Raw genomic sequence first — 12,012 nt, forward strand, 5'->3', positions numbered from 1 at the left:
GCTGAAAGTCCATGTATTGTACCACTTATACTAGTGCATAGAATCTTATACTGGAGTCAGCAATCAGAATTTTAGAACTGACAAAATATGTGGTTGAGAAAAGTTCAGTTCTTCCTTATCAACTATTTGTAATGCATCATACATAGTACTTACATGACCTAGTGGCCCTGCAGACATTACACTTCTGAAGATTCTTTTTGTGGTGCCAACAAGATGTAGAGGAGAACAGGGAATTTCAGAGAAGTAACTGCCAACTGCCATGTGAGCTGCATGTGAGCTGGTTAGTGGTGGATCAAGGAAAGAAAGAGAAGTGATGAAGTTGTGTGGGAAGAGAGCAACTGTGAGCTGGCCGCTAAGCCAGCTCTGGGGAAGGAGGTACTGTCACACAACACAGCTGAGCATCGTCCCCAGTGTGACACAATACCCAGAAGCCAAAAAATCAGGGCCACAGTGTGGAGATCAGCATAACAGTTTATCCTGTCTGAGGTCACTGATTTGATGTGCTAACAGGAATTGAAACCCCCTCATTAGGAAACCAAAATCACTACATTTGTATCTACGCTTTGACTGATTGATGAGTCAAACTACTGGCGTAGGCTTTGCAGTGAGATTACTTCAACGTCGATTTATTATTATCATCATCAGTGTTATTTTAGAATGTAAACCCTGCTATTCCAAGGCAAAGGTCATCCACCTTTGAAGTGTGAAGTGCCAGATCATATTCTTTCTCAAAACAGCAATTAAATGTAGTAGCAGACACTTGGCAAAATGCAGGGGGCAAAGCCAAGTACAAAGGCAAGGTGCTTCTGGCCAGCATCAGAGCTCGTTTTTGGTGAAGCAGTGCGCTAGCCAGACTCACAGCTCTGTGGGAGGTTGTACTTTCACAGGTGGCATACTCAGTGTGTGACAGCACTCAGGTCCTGGCTGTGTGCTGGCCTTGTTTGGGGATACTGGGATTTGGTTGTATACTGTCTTTGGTAACTATGCTGTGGACCGCTTGGTCCTACATCATGGTTTACAGAAGGAGGAATAGTAAAGGCAGCATTAGGATAAAAGATACTTCTCTTCTAAAGTGTATTGATAGCTAGCAAACTGTTCTTGGAAGCAAATGATTTCTTCTAGAAATACTGTGGTCTAAAACCACTTAAATAATGCTTCAGAGGAGATTAAAAGTTTATATTATGATAGCTAGAGAACTGCTAAAATATTTATCTGCAGCTATTCATGGATTCATGAAAAGCCTAATCTGATTCTTATGATACAATAAGTCTCCAGTGACTAATCCGACAATTACATGCTTCCTAATGAGTTCCTTCTGAACATGACTGACCTTGCAAATGCTTTGGCTCACAAAAAAAGTACTTCATGTTGGTAAATCCTTTTTCCACAAATTTCAATGGGAAATAGTAATTTTGCCTATGCCTGTGCAGGGAAACAAAACAAAAATTAACAATACTAAAAGTATTTTGTACAAAAACTACAACAGCTTTGTTGAGGAAGCCTGAGCATCATCCTCCCCCACTATGAGCACATCACTTAATCATACAAAGCATTACTCAACTTCATTTGGCATCAGTAACATTTTAGATATTATCTGCATATCAGGGTAAGTCTTTCCCTAAGTTGATAAGAGTCTAATTTTACTACTCATTCTTTAATTCAGCATAGCCTCTTGAAGAACTGGGGACAACTTAAAAGACTGTGTTACAAAGACTTGTTTTGAGTACATTGATGTTGACCACTCACAGGGAGAATCTCACAGCTATGGAGTCTCCTCGTAGAAAAGGGACTTTTGCCAGAAATCGGTTTAGTGAGAACAGCCAGCAGATGTGACCATAGCCTATCGTTTCTCCAGTAACATATCCTGCTCCTTGAAACTGTCATATCAGGACTGCACAAAAATGATTTGTGCTTCTCCTTTTTCTGCAGTCAAACACGTGTAAGCTATGGTGTTTATTGATCAGCCAAACAGACAAGGTGATGTTTGGGAATTTCCCCCTTTTAGAGCCTTGCCTTATCTGCTTGAAGACAGCTTGTAGCATTTTGTCATCTGTACAGAGCCTCCCATTTTATAAAGTAGTTTAGAGCACACAGTCAGCATATCCTGCCCCCAAGAAGCCAGTGAGGGCACGGTCCTATCCAGTATGTTCATAGTAAACTGTCCTGGAAGTTTTCTGTGGCCTGTTTAGTGTTATATTAAACCCCCTGGATTGGTCTCTGTCCTTGTAAGGCAGGCAAGTCCTGTGGAAGTAGGCAACTGATACAAAAAATAATAGTCTAGCTTTTTAGATCATTACTGAAGTTTGAGGTTGGTGTTTTTGGTTTTTTTTAATAGCAGAAGAATGTTTCCAGTTGCTCACAGAAGGGTTACATTCTGCCATCTATCTTTGTGCAGAAGTCCCTTTGGGGGTCTCTCAGCAGGCTACTCACAAAACACAGATGTTTTTGGCTAGTCATTCAGTATTTTACAGTTGCTGGACACTTCCTGCTCTCTAGCTTTTGTTACTGGGAGCTTGTTAAAATACAAATAGGATTTTTGTTAATGCCATTGGTGCTGTCTCCTAGTTACCTGCCATGAAGTCTATGTAACTGCCACTGGGTGGTGTATGCCTCGTGTAAGTAAAACTCGCTGAAGTAAACTACCAGAGTTCTGTAGCCGTGAAACTTCAATATCTAAGCCCAAAGCCTGTATGTCTGTTTTTTAATCAGGAAATTTCCCTGAAATTTATCAAAGAAGGTAACTCAAGGCTTTGAGTGGTGTAAGAAAGTGGGTACACACCATGCATCCTTGTCCTTCTGCTTTGAATGAGGGAATACAGCGTGTATTTATACTTTCCTTCTGTTTCTGTAAGTTCTCATGCTTTACTGAGAAGCACCTATTTTTACAAGCATGGAAAGGCTCTTACTGTGTCTGCTGACATCTTAAATTAATCATAGCCAGTCTTAGGAACACACAGCAGTCCACATGTCACCCATATCACTTCTTTCAGATGCAAAGGGGAGCGTAATTTTCTACCATTTTCATGTTCTCCTTGCTGTTGTTCAACATCTAAGAGCAGATGGATGTTGATTTTGGAAGGATAACAGAATTTCTTTCTGCTAGATAGCACAAGCTATGCTGAAACAAGTGTTAAAATACTTCACTGGCTTAGGACTTCTGGCATTGCAACATGCTTCCTTTTCACTGCCTATTTGTGTCAATGTGTTGAAGACAGACAAGTTTGTAACCCACATTTGACTATCTAAATGGAGTAATTGCTGAGGCTTTCAGAGTAAAGAGAAAAAGAAACCTTTTTCCTTCACCGATTTACTTTATACAGGCCATCCAATTCAACTTGAATCCATTTTGTTGTGCTGGGGGTTTTTAACATTTACTTAGTAGCCCCTTATAAATATCAAAAGGCAAACTGTAATCCTACTGTGAACATCTTGTAGAACTTTTTAAAGAGCAGGTCTGGACATGCTATCCAAGTAGAAATGCCACCTGATTTTGTCTCTTCAGCTTGCTCAGGAGTCCAGAAAAACTACTAAAATAATAAAATTAAGTTTTCTCCATGTCTACTAGTACATTTATTTTTATTATATCTTCTGTACGGAGATGTGTAAGCCAGAAGTTACATAAAACCTGTTGGATTACTATTTTGAGGTAGCAAAACTTGCTGTAGTGCTAGAAAGGTTCCTTCCTGCAGTAGCAGTGTGGGGAAAAAAATGTTAAAGAAAATCTGTGATTTAGGACTAGAAAGGTATCAAGGAAATTTGACCATATCTTACAGCTTTGCACATTGCTTCATGTTCTTTGGTCTTGTAAGGAAATATACCCATACAGCAAACAAGCTCCCAAACCCAGTTTGAAGGAGAGATGTGACTGAGTTGGCTTGAAACTCAGGAAAGCACTTTTAGAACCTGATTTTTGTACAGGAGTTTCTATTAAAGACAATTGATATCTGTGTCCAACATGGGAGGGAATGGATCAACATTTTTCATATACCATTGAGACAACTGTAAAGAGAAGGCAAAGACCTGTTAGCCAGTTCCTGGCTATATGTCCCTTCTCCACTTCTTAATGCAGGGTCTGTGCTGGAAATTCTATTGTGACTGAATGCTGTTAGCTGACACACTGATGGATATACCCTATTAGTCAGCGTAGAAAAAGAAAAATAATCTCACTATCTACATATTAGTAAACTTCATTAAGCCAAACACAATCAAACTGTAAAAATCAGTCTTTCCTACTATAAGCCACAGCCAATGTGTCTTTGTCCAGCTTAGCTACTGTGTGTCTTCCATGTGAACGTCTCCGTAGGAAAAGCCCAATGTTAGCGGGTTTTGACCATCAGGATTATCCCATCTTTCATTTTGTGGTGAAATGAGGGGTTTAGTACCAGTAAAGGACGTTGTGATACTACCTATATGTTCAAGATTGACATCGTAGATGCTTCATAGTATGGTTTGTTCTCTGTTGAAGAGCAGAGTCAAGAAGTGTTTATAATCTCTGTACCATTAAGCAGTTCTCAGTAATTTCTAGACTGTGGCAGCGTAGGACCTCTCTAATTTTGGTTGTAAATGGCTGATTTCCCTTGGATGGTTTGGAGCAAACTTTTCACTGAGAGGTGCTTCTTGAAGCTGTGTAGTAACTTTCTCTTGACTGCAATTTGGAAGTATTTGAATTAAAAGATGCTGAGGAAGACCCAGGTTTCTCTAGCTGAATTGACAAGAGGTAAAGCGTGGACACTGACCAAAATGCACGAAAGCTGCGGACTGTTCCCTCATGTGCCTGAGCTAGCAGCAGATGATAAAGAAAGGAGGTTAGGAAATTGTGACCTAAAATATAAAAGAGTTGAAGCACTCTTGTGTCACCTTGTGCTGTGTAACGTAGGGGAATATATCCCATTCCCTAACGATGGCCAGATGACCTGGAGATCTGGCAGTGGAGCATATGTACTGAGTGACATGAGTGATGCTGCTGCTACATGTGCACCTGACAGCTGTGGAAGTCTGCTGAGCTCATGGTGCTGCACTCTGCTGCTTTGTTCTAAATTGCTATAATTGGTTCTGGATGTAATGAAATAAGAGTGGAGATTATTTTTTCAGTACTAACTACTTTCTTCAGCCTGTCTGGGTGGTGAGCAGAGAGATTTTCTGATTCCCCTCAGAAGTTTTGGAGGTACCAAACTAGACCAAGTGTTTAAGTACCATCCCTTTCTAGTATCCTAATCAGTTACAAGGATGAGTACAATTCCATGTTAATTGATTGGGATTTTCCCATCCTGCATTCCTCATTTGACTGAAAGCAAGTATTTTGTGTTACAAGTGTAAAAGATTAGCCATTATCACCAGGCAACCACATTATGAAGCCATACATAACTATCTTGCAGAACATGCTTTGCTCTAGCAGTTCTGTCTGTATCACTCACCATCCCCGCAAACAGCTCTCCATCTGCTAGGCAGACTCTGTTCTTCCTATGTGTGATTTGAGAGCACCCCAGGCACCTGCCCGGCTCGCAGATGGTGTTACTCCATCACAGTGTGGAGTCATCGCAGCATGTTGCAGGGGGATGAAAGGGGATGATGGAGTTAAAGTCTTACTGAAGATGTGCCAGACAATCTGAGCTAACTGTAGTTATTGTGTGTGGGGTTTTTTGTTGCTGTCATTGCCAAACTGTGCAGGAGGTGAGGTTTTGTTTGTAATAAGTCTTCTGCCTACTTTGGAGGGGGGAGAATGCCCAGACTGAAGAACGGAGAGCAGAAAGCCTGATTTGACGCTAAAACTGCCCCCCAGAAACCTTTCAGTGGACTGGTGCTAACTTTCTTAGTTGCCCTATGTCCGCTCAAGTGTTTTTGGTTGGTTGTAGTGGTGTTGGTTTTTTTTTTCCCTCTCTCTCGACACTATTTTTTGCAAACGAAAAAAAGCGTTAAGCGGGCTGAAGTGGCAGCAGAAGGCAAACTCGCCTGTGCTCCAAACTAAGTTAAACTCGGCGGGGTGTACGAGCAACCCTCACCGTGACTGCTCGGAGCGGCACGGTGGGAGCGGCCGCCCGGCTGCTCGGGGGCCGGGCGGGGAAGTGGGGCAGCGCCGGGGTAGCGCTCCCGGGCACCGCGGAGCAAGCTCTTGGCTCTCCCCCCCTAAACTCCGGGAAGGAGGCAAGGGTGGTGGTGGAAGCCGCCCTTGCGGTGGTGCGGCTGTAGGGCGAGGGGCCGGGGAAAAGAAGCTCGCAAGCGGCGCGCTTACCCCCTCCATTTTTGTAGCAGAGGTAGGGAAACCGCCAGACGTTGGCCAGGTCCACGGCGAAGCCGATGACGGAGAGGAGGAAGTCGATCTTCTTGCCCCAGGTCTCCCTGTCCTGGGGGCCGTAGCGCGGCGCGGGGGCGGCGGGCAGCAGGCTGCTGCTGGTGTACTGCACCCCGTTGTGCTCCTTCACCAAGATCAGCTCCACGTCCTTTCTCGGGGGCGGCGGTCCCGCACGCTCCGCCAGCGGGGCCACCACCGACACTTTGCGGTCGGGCTGGCTCGGCTTGTTCATCCTCGCCTTGAACATCCAGAGACGGGCCGCTGAGGCGGGCTGGGCGGGCGCCGGGAGCGGGAGCGCACTTCCCGCTGGAGGCGACTCGGCGCTCAGCCCGCCGGTGTCAGCGCGGCAGGAGCGAGGCACGGCCGTAATAAGAGCCATGCAAATGAGGCGAGAGAGGGGGGACCGGGGTGCCCCCGGGGAACGGGGCTGCCTGCGCCCTTCCTCCGCGGGGGAGCAGCCGGGCGCGGTGCCGCTGCCCACAGCTCGCAGAGCCGTCGGCGCACCTGAGGCCACGCCGCTTCTGCGCCGGCGGGCAATGGGCTGCAGTCTCCCGACCCACCTCGGCTGCCGGCCGGAGCCCCTCGCTGCCCCGTGCCCACCGGCGGCAGTTTCAGCCGAAACCCGGTCAGTCAGGACTCGTCCTGCCGCGGTCTGTCGAGCTGCGTGTCCCGCTAGGGAAAGCGCAAACCCTTGGGCGGGCAGCTTGGAATTGCCCTTAACGGGCAACAGGTACGGCTGATCCGGAGTGCCCACTGCCCTTCTTCCGCAGCAGACTGCTCACTACCCTTCTTTCCCAGCAGAATGCCTGCTCCCCTTCTTTCCTGGCAGATTATTCACTGCCCTTTTGTGCTGGCTGAGCTTCACTAGGAAGGCACCTTTCCCCTGTTTGCTAGTGTGGCTTTAGTTAAACAGTGGAATTTGGCTTTTGACATCAGAATCGGGTTGGATGTAGGCCGAACGGCAGAGCTGGACACTGCTAATACTCCTGTGGCAGGATGTCCAGCTTTTCTGGCAAATGTGGGGCAGAGATATTTGCAGGACATTAACTACTTTCACTATTGCAAGTGAGACCTGAATCTTTTACATGTAAAATGAACAAAGAATTAGCTGGCAGAGCAAAAGTGGTTGCTGCTGAAAGCTGGCTAAATATAGCTCCAGAAAGGGGTTTTCAGGGGCTCTTCCTGTTACTGCTGTGAGCAGTAACTCTACATTCAGCATCTGTGAAGGGAATAAAATTTGAGCACAAAAGGCAGAAACTGTCTCCCCCTCCCCAATGTTAAATAGATTCAGTTCTGCCTGTCATCAATAAGAACAGGTCAGAACCAGAGAATTATCAGTAGTGCTGCACCTTACCAAGTCCTTATTCACTCTGCTAGGATTTATCAGTGTTGCAGTATATGAAGAGATGCTAGTCAGGGTTCACAAAGGAATACCAAGTTCCTCGGCAAACTTGAGATGTCAAAAAGTATCCCAACTTAGAGTTAAAGCTCACATACTGACATCTTCCTCCTCTCTTTAGGCCATAGACTACAAATATGCTAGTGAGATAGCTATTGACAGTTTTCAGATATTTTTTGGCCTTCACAGAAAGCTCTTGGTTCAAGGTCCAAGATCTAAGCTGTTACTTGGACGCAAAACACTCACCTGGATGTAGTAGTTGAGCAGCGGCTTTACTGTTTCAGAGCAACTGTATGCCTAAAATATGCAGCTCATATGTTCTCTTTTGGCTGCTCCACCATATCCTGCCCTCGTTTTCTCCAGATACACTACATAAGAACATTTTCTCTATTCTTTTTTGACACTTCATGCCCAACATGCTGCAAGTACTTTCTTTGTGTGCAGTTCTGACATAGTGCCCTGTAGATACCTGTAGTTTGATCATGCCGTGCAACCCCTATTTTTACAGTTGTGTGCAGCTACACTGGCTGCTGCCTGTTCCTCATACCATCAGTGACTGCCACCTCATGCATCACGTACCCATGTTCTTTGCAGTGCCCCAAATATGCCCCTCATCCCTGTGTTTCTGTGAGCATGAGCTCCTATTCTCCCATAGCAAATAAAGGACAAACACTTCTCTGGGCATGAGGAGAGCTTCTGCTCCCAGCCTCAAAGCCCTGAAACCACCTTGCTGAAACTCACCAGGTAGCACTGGGGATGTCTCTGTCCCATTCCCTGGTACCTATGAGGAAGATGACTGATAGAGGATTCCTCCTTCTTGGTTCCACCACTCTGGGACTGCAGTCTCTCTGGGAGATGAAGCTGTAGCCTAGCCAGTAAGGAGCTTTTAAACCTGATTCCTCTCTCTTCACGTGATGATTACTGCCTTAATAATCTGCACAGACTTCCTACACTAGACAACAGTGCTCCCATATTGCTTCTGGAAAAATAAGGCCTTGCTAAGGAACACCCTTTTCCCCACAAGGTCTCAATTAGCTGAGCTTGATCATGATGTCTATGGTGGGAGGAATCTAGAAAGCCCCCGCTTATTTCCTAAGAGAATTAAGTCACTGTGCATATATATATATGCCTTTAGTTCTTGCATGGAAAGTGTGCTCAATCTGGTTAATGTAATATCTGCTGCACCCTCAAGGTAAGAAAGTCCTCAATTGGATTTTATAAAAAAGTTGCTTAATCTTCAATCTGTCTGGATCTTGTTATGCCTAATGGAGCCTGACAGCGGGTAGAGTTGAAGTCAGAGAAGGGAATATTGTATTTAGAAGCCTCCATGGAGCCAGGCAGAATGGTAGGGTGTTAGTGATATTCCACTGTGGACTGGGAAATAGGGTACAATTTACTTAAAAAAATAGTCAGGTGTTGCTAGCTTAGTGACCAGTTATTCAAATTCTTGTCTGCCATTCTCTTTGCAATATACAGGAGAACATACTGTAAGTTGTAACATTAAGTTGGGATTGTCACTCTGAAACATTGGTGTCCATGAAGGAAAAAAACCCAGTGAACAGCAGTGTGTGCTTCTAGATCTTTGGGCTGCTGGTGTGAAGGCTCACTGTGCTTGTTGGCAGCAGGGTTTGGATTCCCCACCCTTGGCAGCACAGCCCTCTGCTATTGATATTACAGAACTGATACAGAACTAGAGGAGATGGCTACTGTCCTTCCTGTGAGACAAATTTGAAGAGAGGCTATATCAAAGTGTTCAACTATACTGGAACTCACACTTGACAGGTGGTGCATCTAAGTCTTGGTTCATGTTATGTCTGATACATTTGACAAAAGAGCTTGGCAGTGGAGCCAAACAAAACAGTGACTGAGAAAGGGTTTGTGATTGCTTTATAAATAAATTGAGGTAAGTGTCACTGAGAAAAACCATTACCACCACCATTTAAACCAAGGAACATGATACATTTAGTTAGAAAATGAGATGATTTCAGTTAGCAAAGCAGTGAATACACAAGGGACTAAAGATGTGGAGTTTAGGATGTTGTTTTATGAGCAGGGTTGTATTATGAATTTGCTTGTGAGAGCTGGGATTTGGGCTTGAAGACCCAGGACATCATTTTCATATTATAATCCAAGATACAACGAATAGAGTAATCTGGGGCAGGGGTCATACACACCAACTATGTAATTTCACGTCCTGGTACATCCACAGACTGTGAGCTAATTTTGGCCTTGGGGCTTACCAGCACTGAAAGATATTTTTCAAATGAAGTAGGTAAACTGAATAAAGTTAGCTTTGGTTGTTCTGTGCTGGAAGAAACTTGGGGAATAGCCAGTTGCTACAGGAACTGGGAACAAAGTAGACATCAGCCTTTTGACTGAATCAATGTTAAAACAATTTCACAGTGATGGGAACATGGCAGTGGCAGGAGTGCCCATCTTTCTAGGTTAGAAGGTAAAGAATACCACACTGTAGACTGTATCAGACACCTTTTGATGACAGTAAATGTATCAGCTCCAGTTTCTTGGAGTGTTATGAGTGAGTTGAGCAGGTTTGCTTCATAGCATCTCTAAAATCACATTGCCATTCCAGTGGTATTTAAAAGCTTTGTGTTGTATTGTTAGCAGGCTCTTCTTATAGTATCTCTATCCTAAACCCAAAGCAATGCGTCTCTTTCACTGAGAGGGCCTGTTTGGCTTGGTCCAACCCTGCATTTTGACAGCATCTGTCATGCTACAAACAGACTTCACACTGAAAATAGTATTACAAAAACACACCACAGTGTTTTGGTATTCCATTTGTGCAAGAATGCCAAGTTACAGGGTAAGACCAGGGCTCTCCTTCTTTCTTATGATGGTGGCATTTGTATTTTCCTTATCAAGCTGCCTGAGATTGTCACAAATACACATCTCCCAAGCTTAGTTTGCCTGGTATCTGCTACCCCTGGCACCAGGTGAGCTTTTTCAAGGGAGCCACCAGTGTCATTCCAGGCAACTATCCCACATAGAATGTGTGTGTGTAGGACGTTTATCCTTCACAATTTCACCACTGCCCCCTGCTCTGTAGGCACACCCTTTTCACCTCTCTTTGGATTCTTTCCAGCTTACTAGCACTGACTATCTCATAAATAAGAAATCTACTCCAAAACATTTCCCACCACAAATAGTTCAGTTTCAGCTTTGGCAACATTCTTCCTCAGAACCTGTTTTGAATCACTAGCTTCTTGGTGATGCTTTAGCAGCAGGTTTATCTCAGGGATAGTTGTATAGGAGCAATTTACGTAACTGCATGTCAGAGGGGTGAAACTCCCAATTTCAGTCCACCCTTCTCCCTTCATCTTGCCTTGTGCAGGGCAGAATACAGGTCCAGAAGGGAGCAAGGGCACGCGCTGACCTTGTCACTTGGGTCTGTTGTAGTCCATCTTCTGTGTTCGCCGTGGTCAATGTTCAAATAATATTTCTCTTTTCTAGTTGGGACAAACCTTTCCTGAGAAAAATGGCCTAGATTTCAGATAGTTTATCGGCATTTAGTGAAACAGTAATAATTCCCAGGATTATCAGCCAAGACTTTAATGAGAAGAGGATCTTACTTGCCTTGTCCTCACCTATATTAAATGTTCGTCCAGAGACAGGTGATAAACCATTTTTCTTTGTCATTTCTCTAATTCTTAAAGGCTACATATTGATTCCATTCCATTTCTGTTACTTCAGCATTCCTTTTTTCCCTGTCTCGATCCTGTTTTTCACTGATTAATATTGCCTGCCAACTTTATCATCTCCAAATTTCATTAGCAAACACAAAGTTTTGGGTGCATATTATTAATGCAAATATTTAATAAGCTTATTCCCAATAACAGATCTTTCATGATGGGTAATCTCACTCCCAAGCCTGTAATTATCCTTCTAGCACAACATAGTATTATATCCTCTTTAGTCAGTTCCTTTTCTGTCTTAACAATTCTATTTGTCTTCATCTCTTCTGCTCAGACTAACAATTACAAGTGTCATTGTAGCAGCTGCTTTTGTGAAGTCGTGATAGATTAATACCTACCACATTTTCCTTGCTTTTATAAAAGGCAGTAATCAGAAGGCGGCACCACATTAGCCTGGCTTCCTTTGGGAAGCTTGGTTTGCGTGTAGCTGCCTTCCCTGCTTGTATGTCTGTGGTTATAATTAATGAGAAGTGTTTGAACTTGGGAAGTCCACAGGACTGCCATCACAGGATTATATGCAGTTCCCAAAAGCAACACTTTTGTAAGGTATTTCATAATTTCTGTCAGAATTATGTCAGACACTGAAGGAGACACCTTGCTTGATGTCCAAAGCT

The 12,012-nt window shown here is 44.1% G+C and overlaps 1 protein-coding gene across 2 annotated transcripts in view; it reads right to left on the reverse strand.

The window, feature by feature from the left end:
- SLC6A2 (solute carrier family 6 member 2) overlaps positions 1 to 6,668 on the reverse strand; it is a 67,977-nt gene extending 61,309 nt beyond the window's left edge. Inside the window, exon 1 of one of the 2 annotated variants that reach the window (XM_068150496.1) lies at positions 6,230 to 6,668. In XM_068150496.1, coding sequence (XP_068006597.1) covers positions 6,230 to 6,668 — 439 coding nt within the window. Of the gene's footprint in view, positions 1 to 1,330; positions 1,376 to 6,229 lie in introns of those variants that run through there. The other variant, XM_068150497.1, reaches the window with a different exon arrangement.
- Between the last annotated feature and the right edge of the window lie 5,344 nt (positions 6,669 to 12,012).

The sequence above is a fragment of the Melanerpes formicivorus genome, unplaced genomic scaffold, assembly GCF_026170545.1.
Source record: "Melanerpes formicivorus ecotype bairdi unplaced genomic scaffold, bMelFor1.0.p_v2 SCAF_20, whole genome shotgun sequence".
In the NCBI taxonomy this organism is placed as follows: Eukaryota; Metazoa; Chordata; class Aves; order Piciformes; family Picidae; genus Melanerpes; species Melanerpes formicivorus.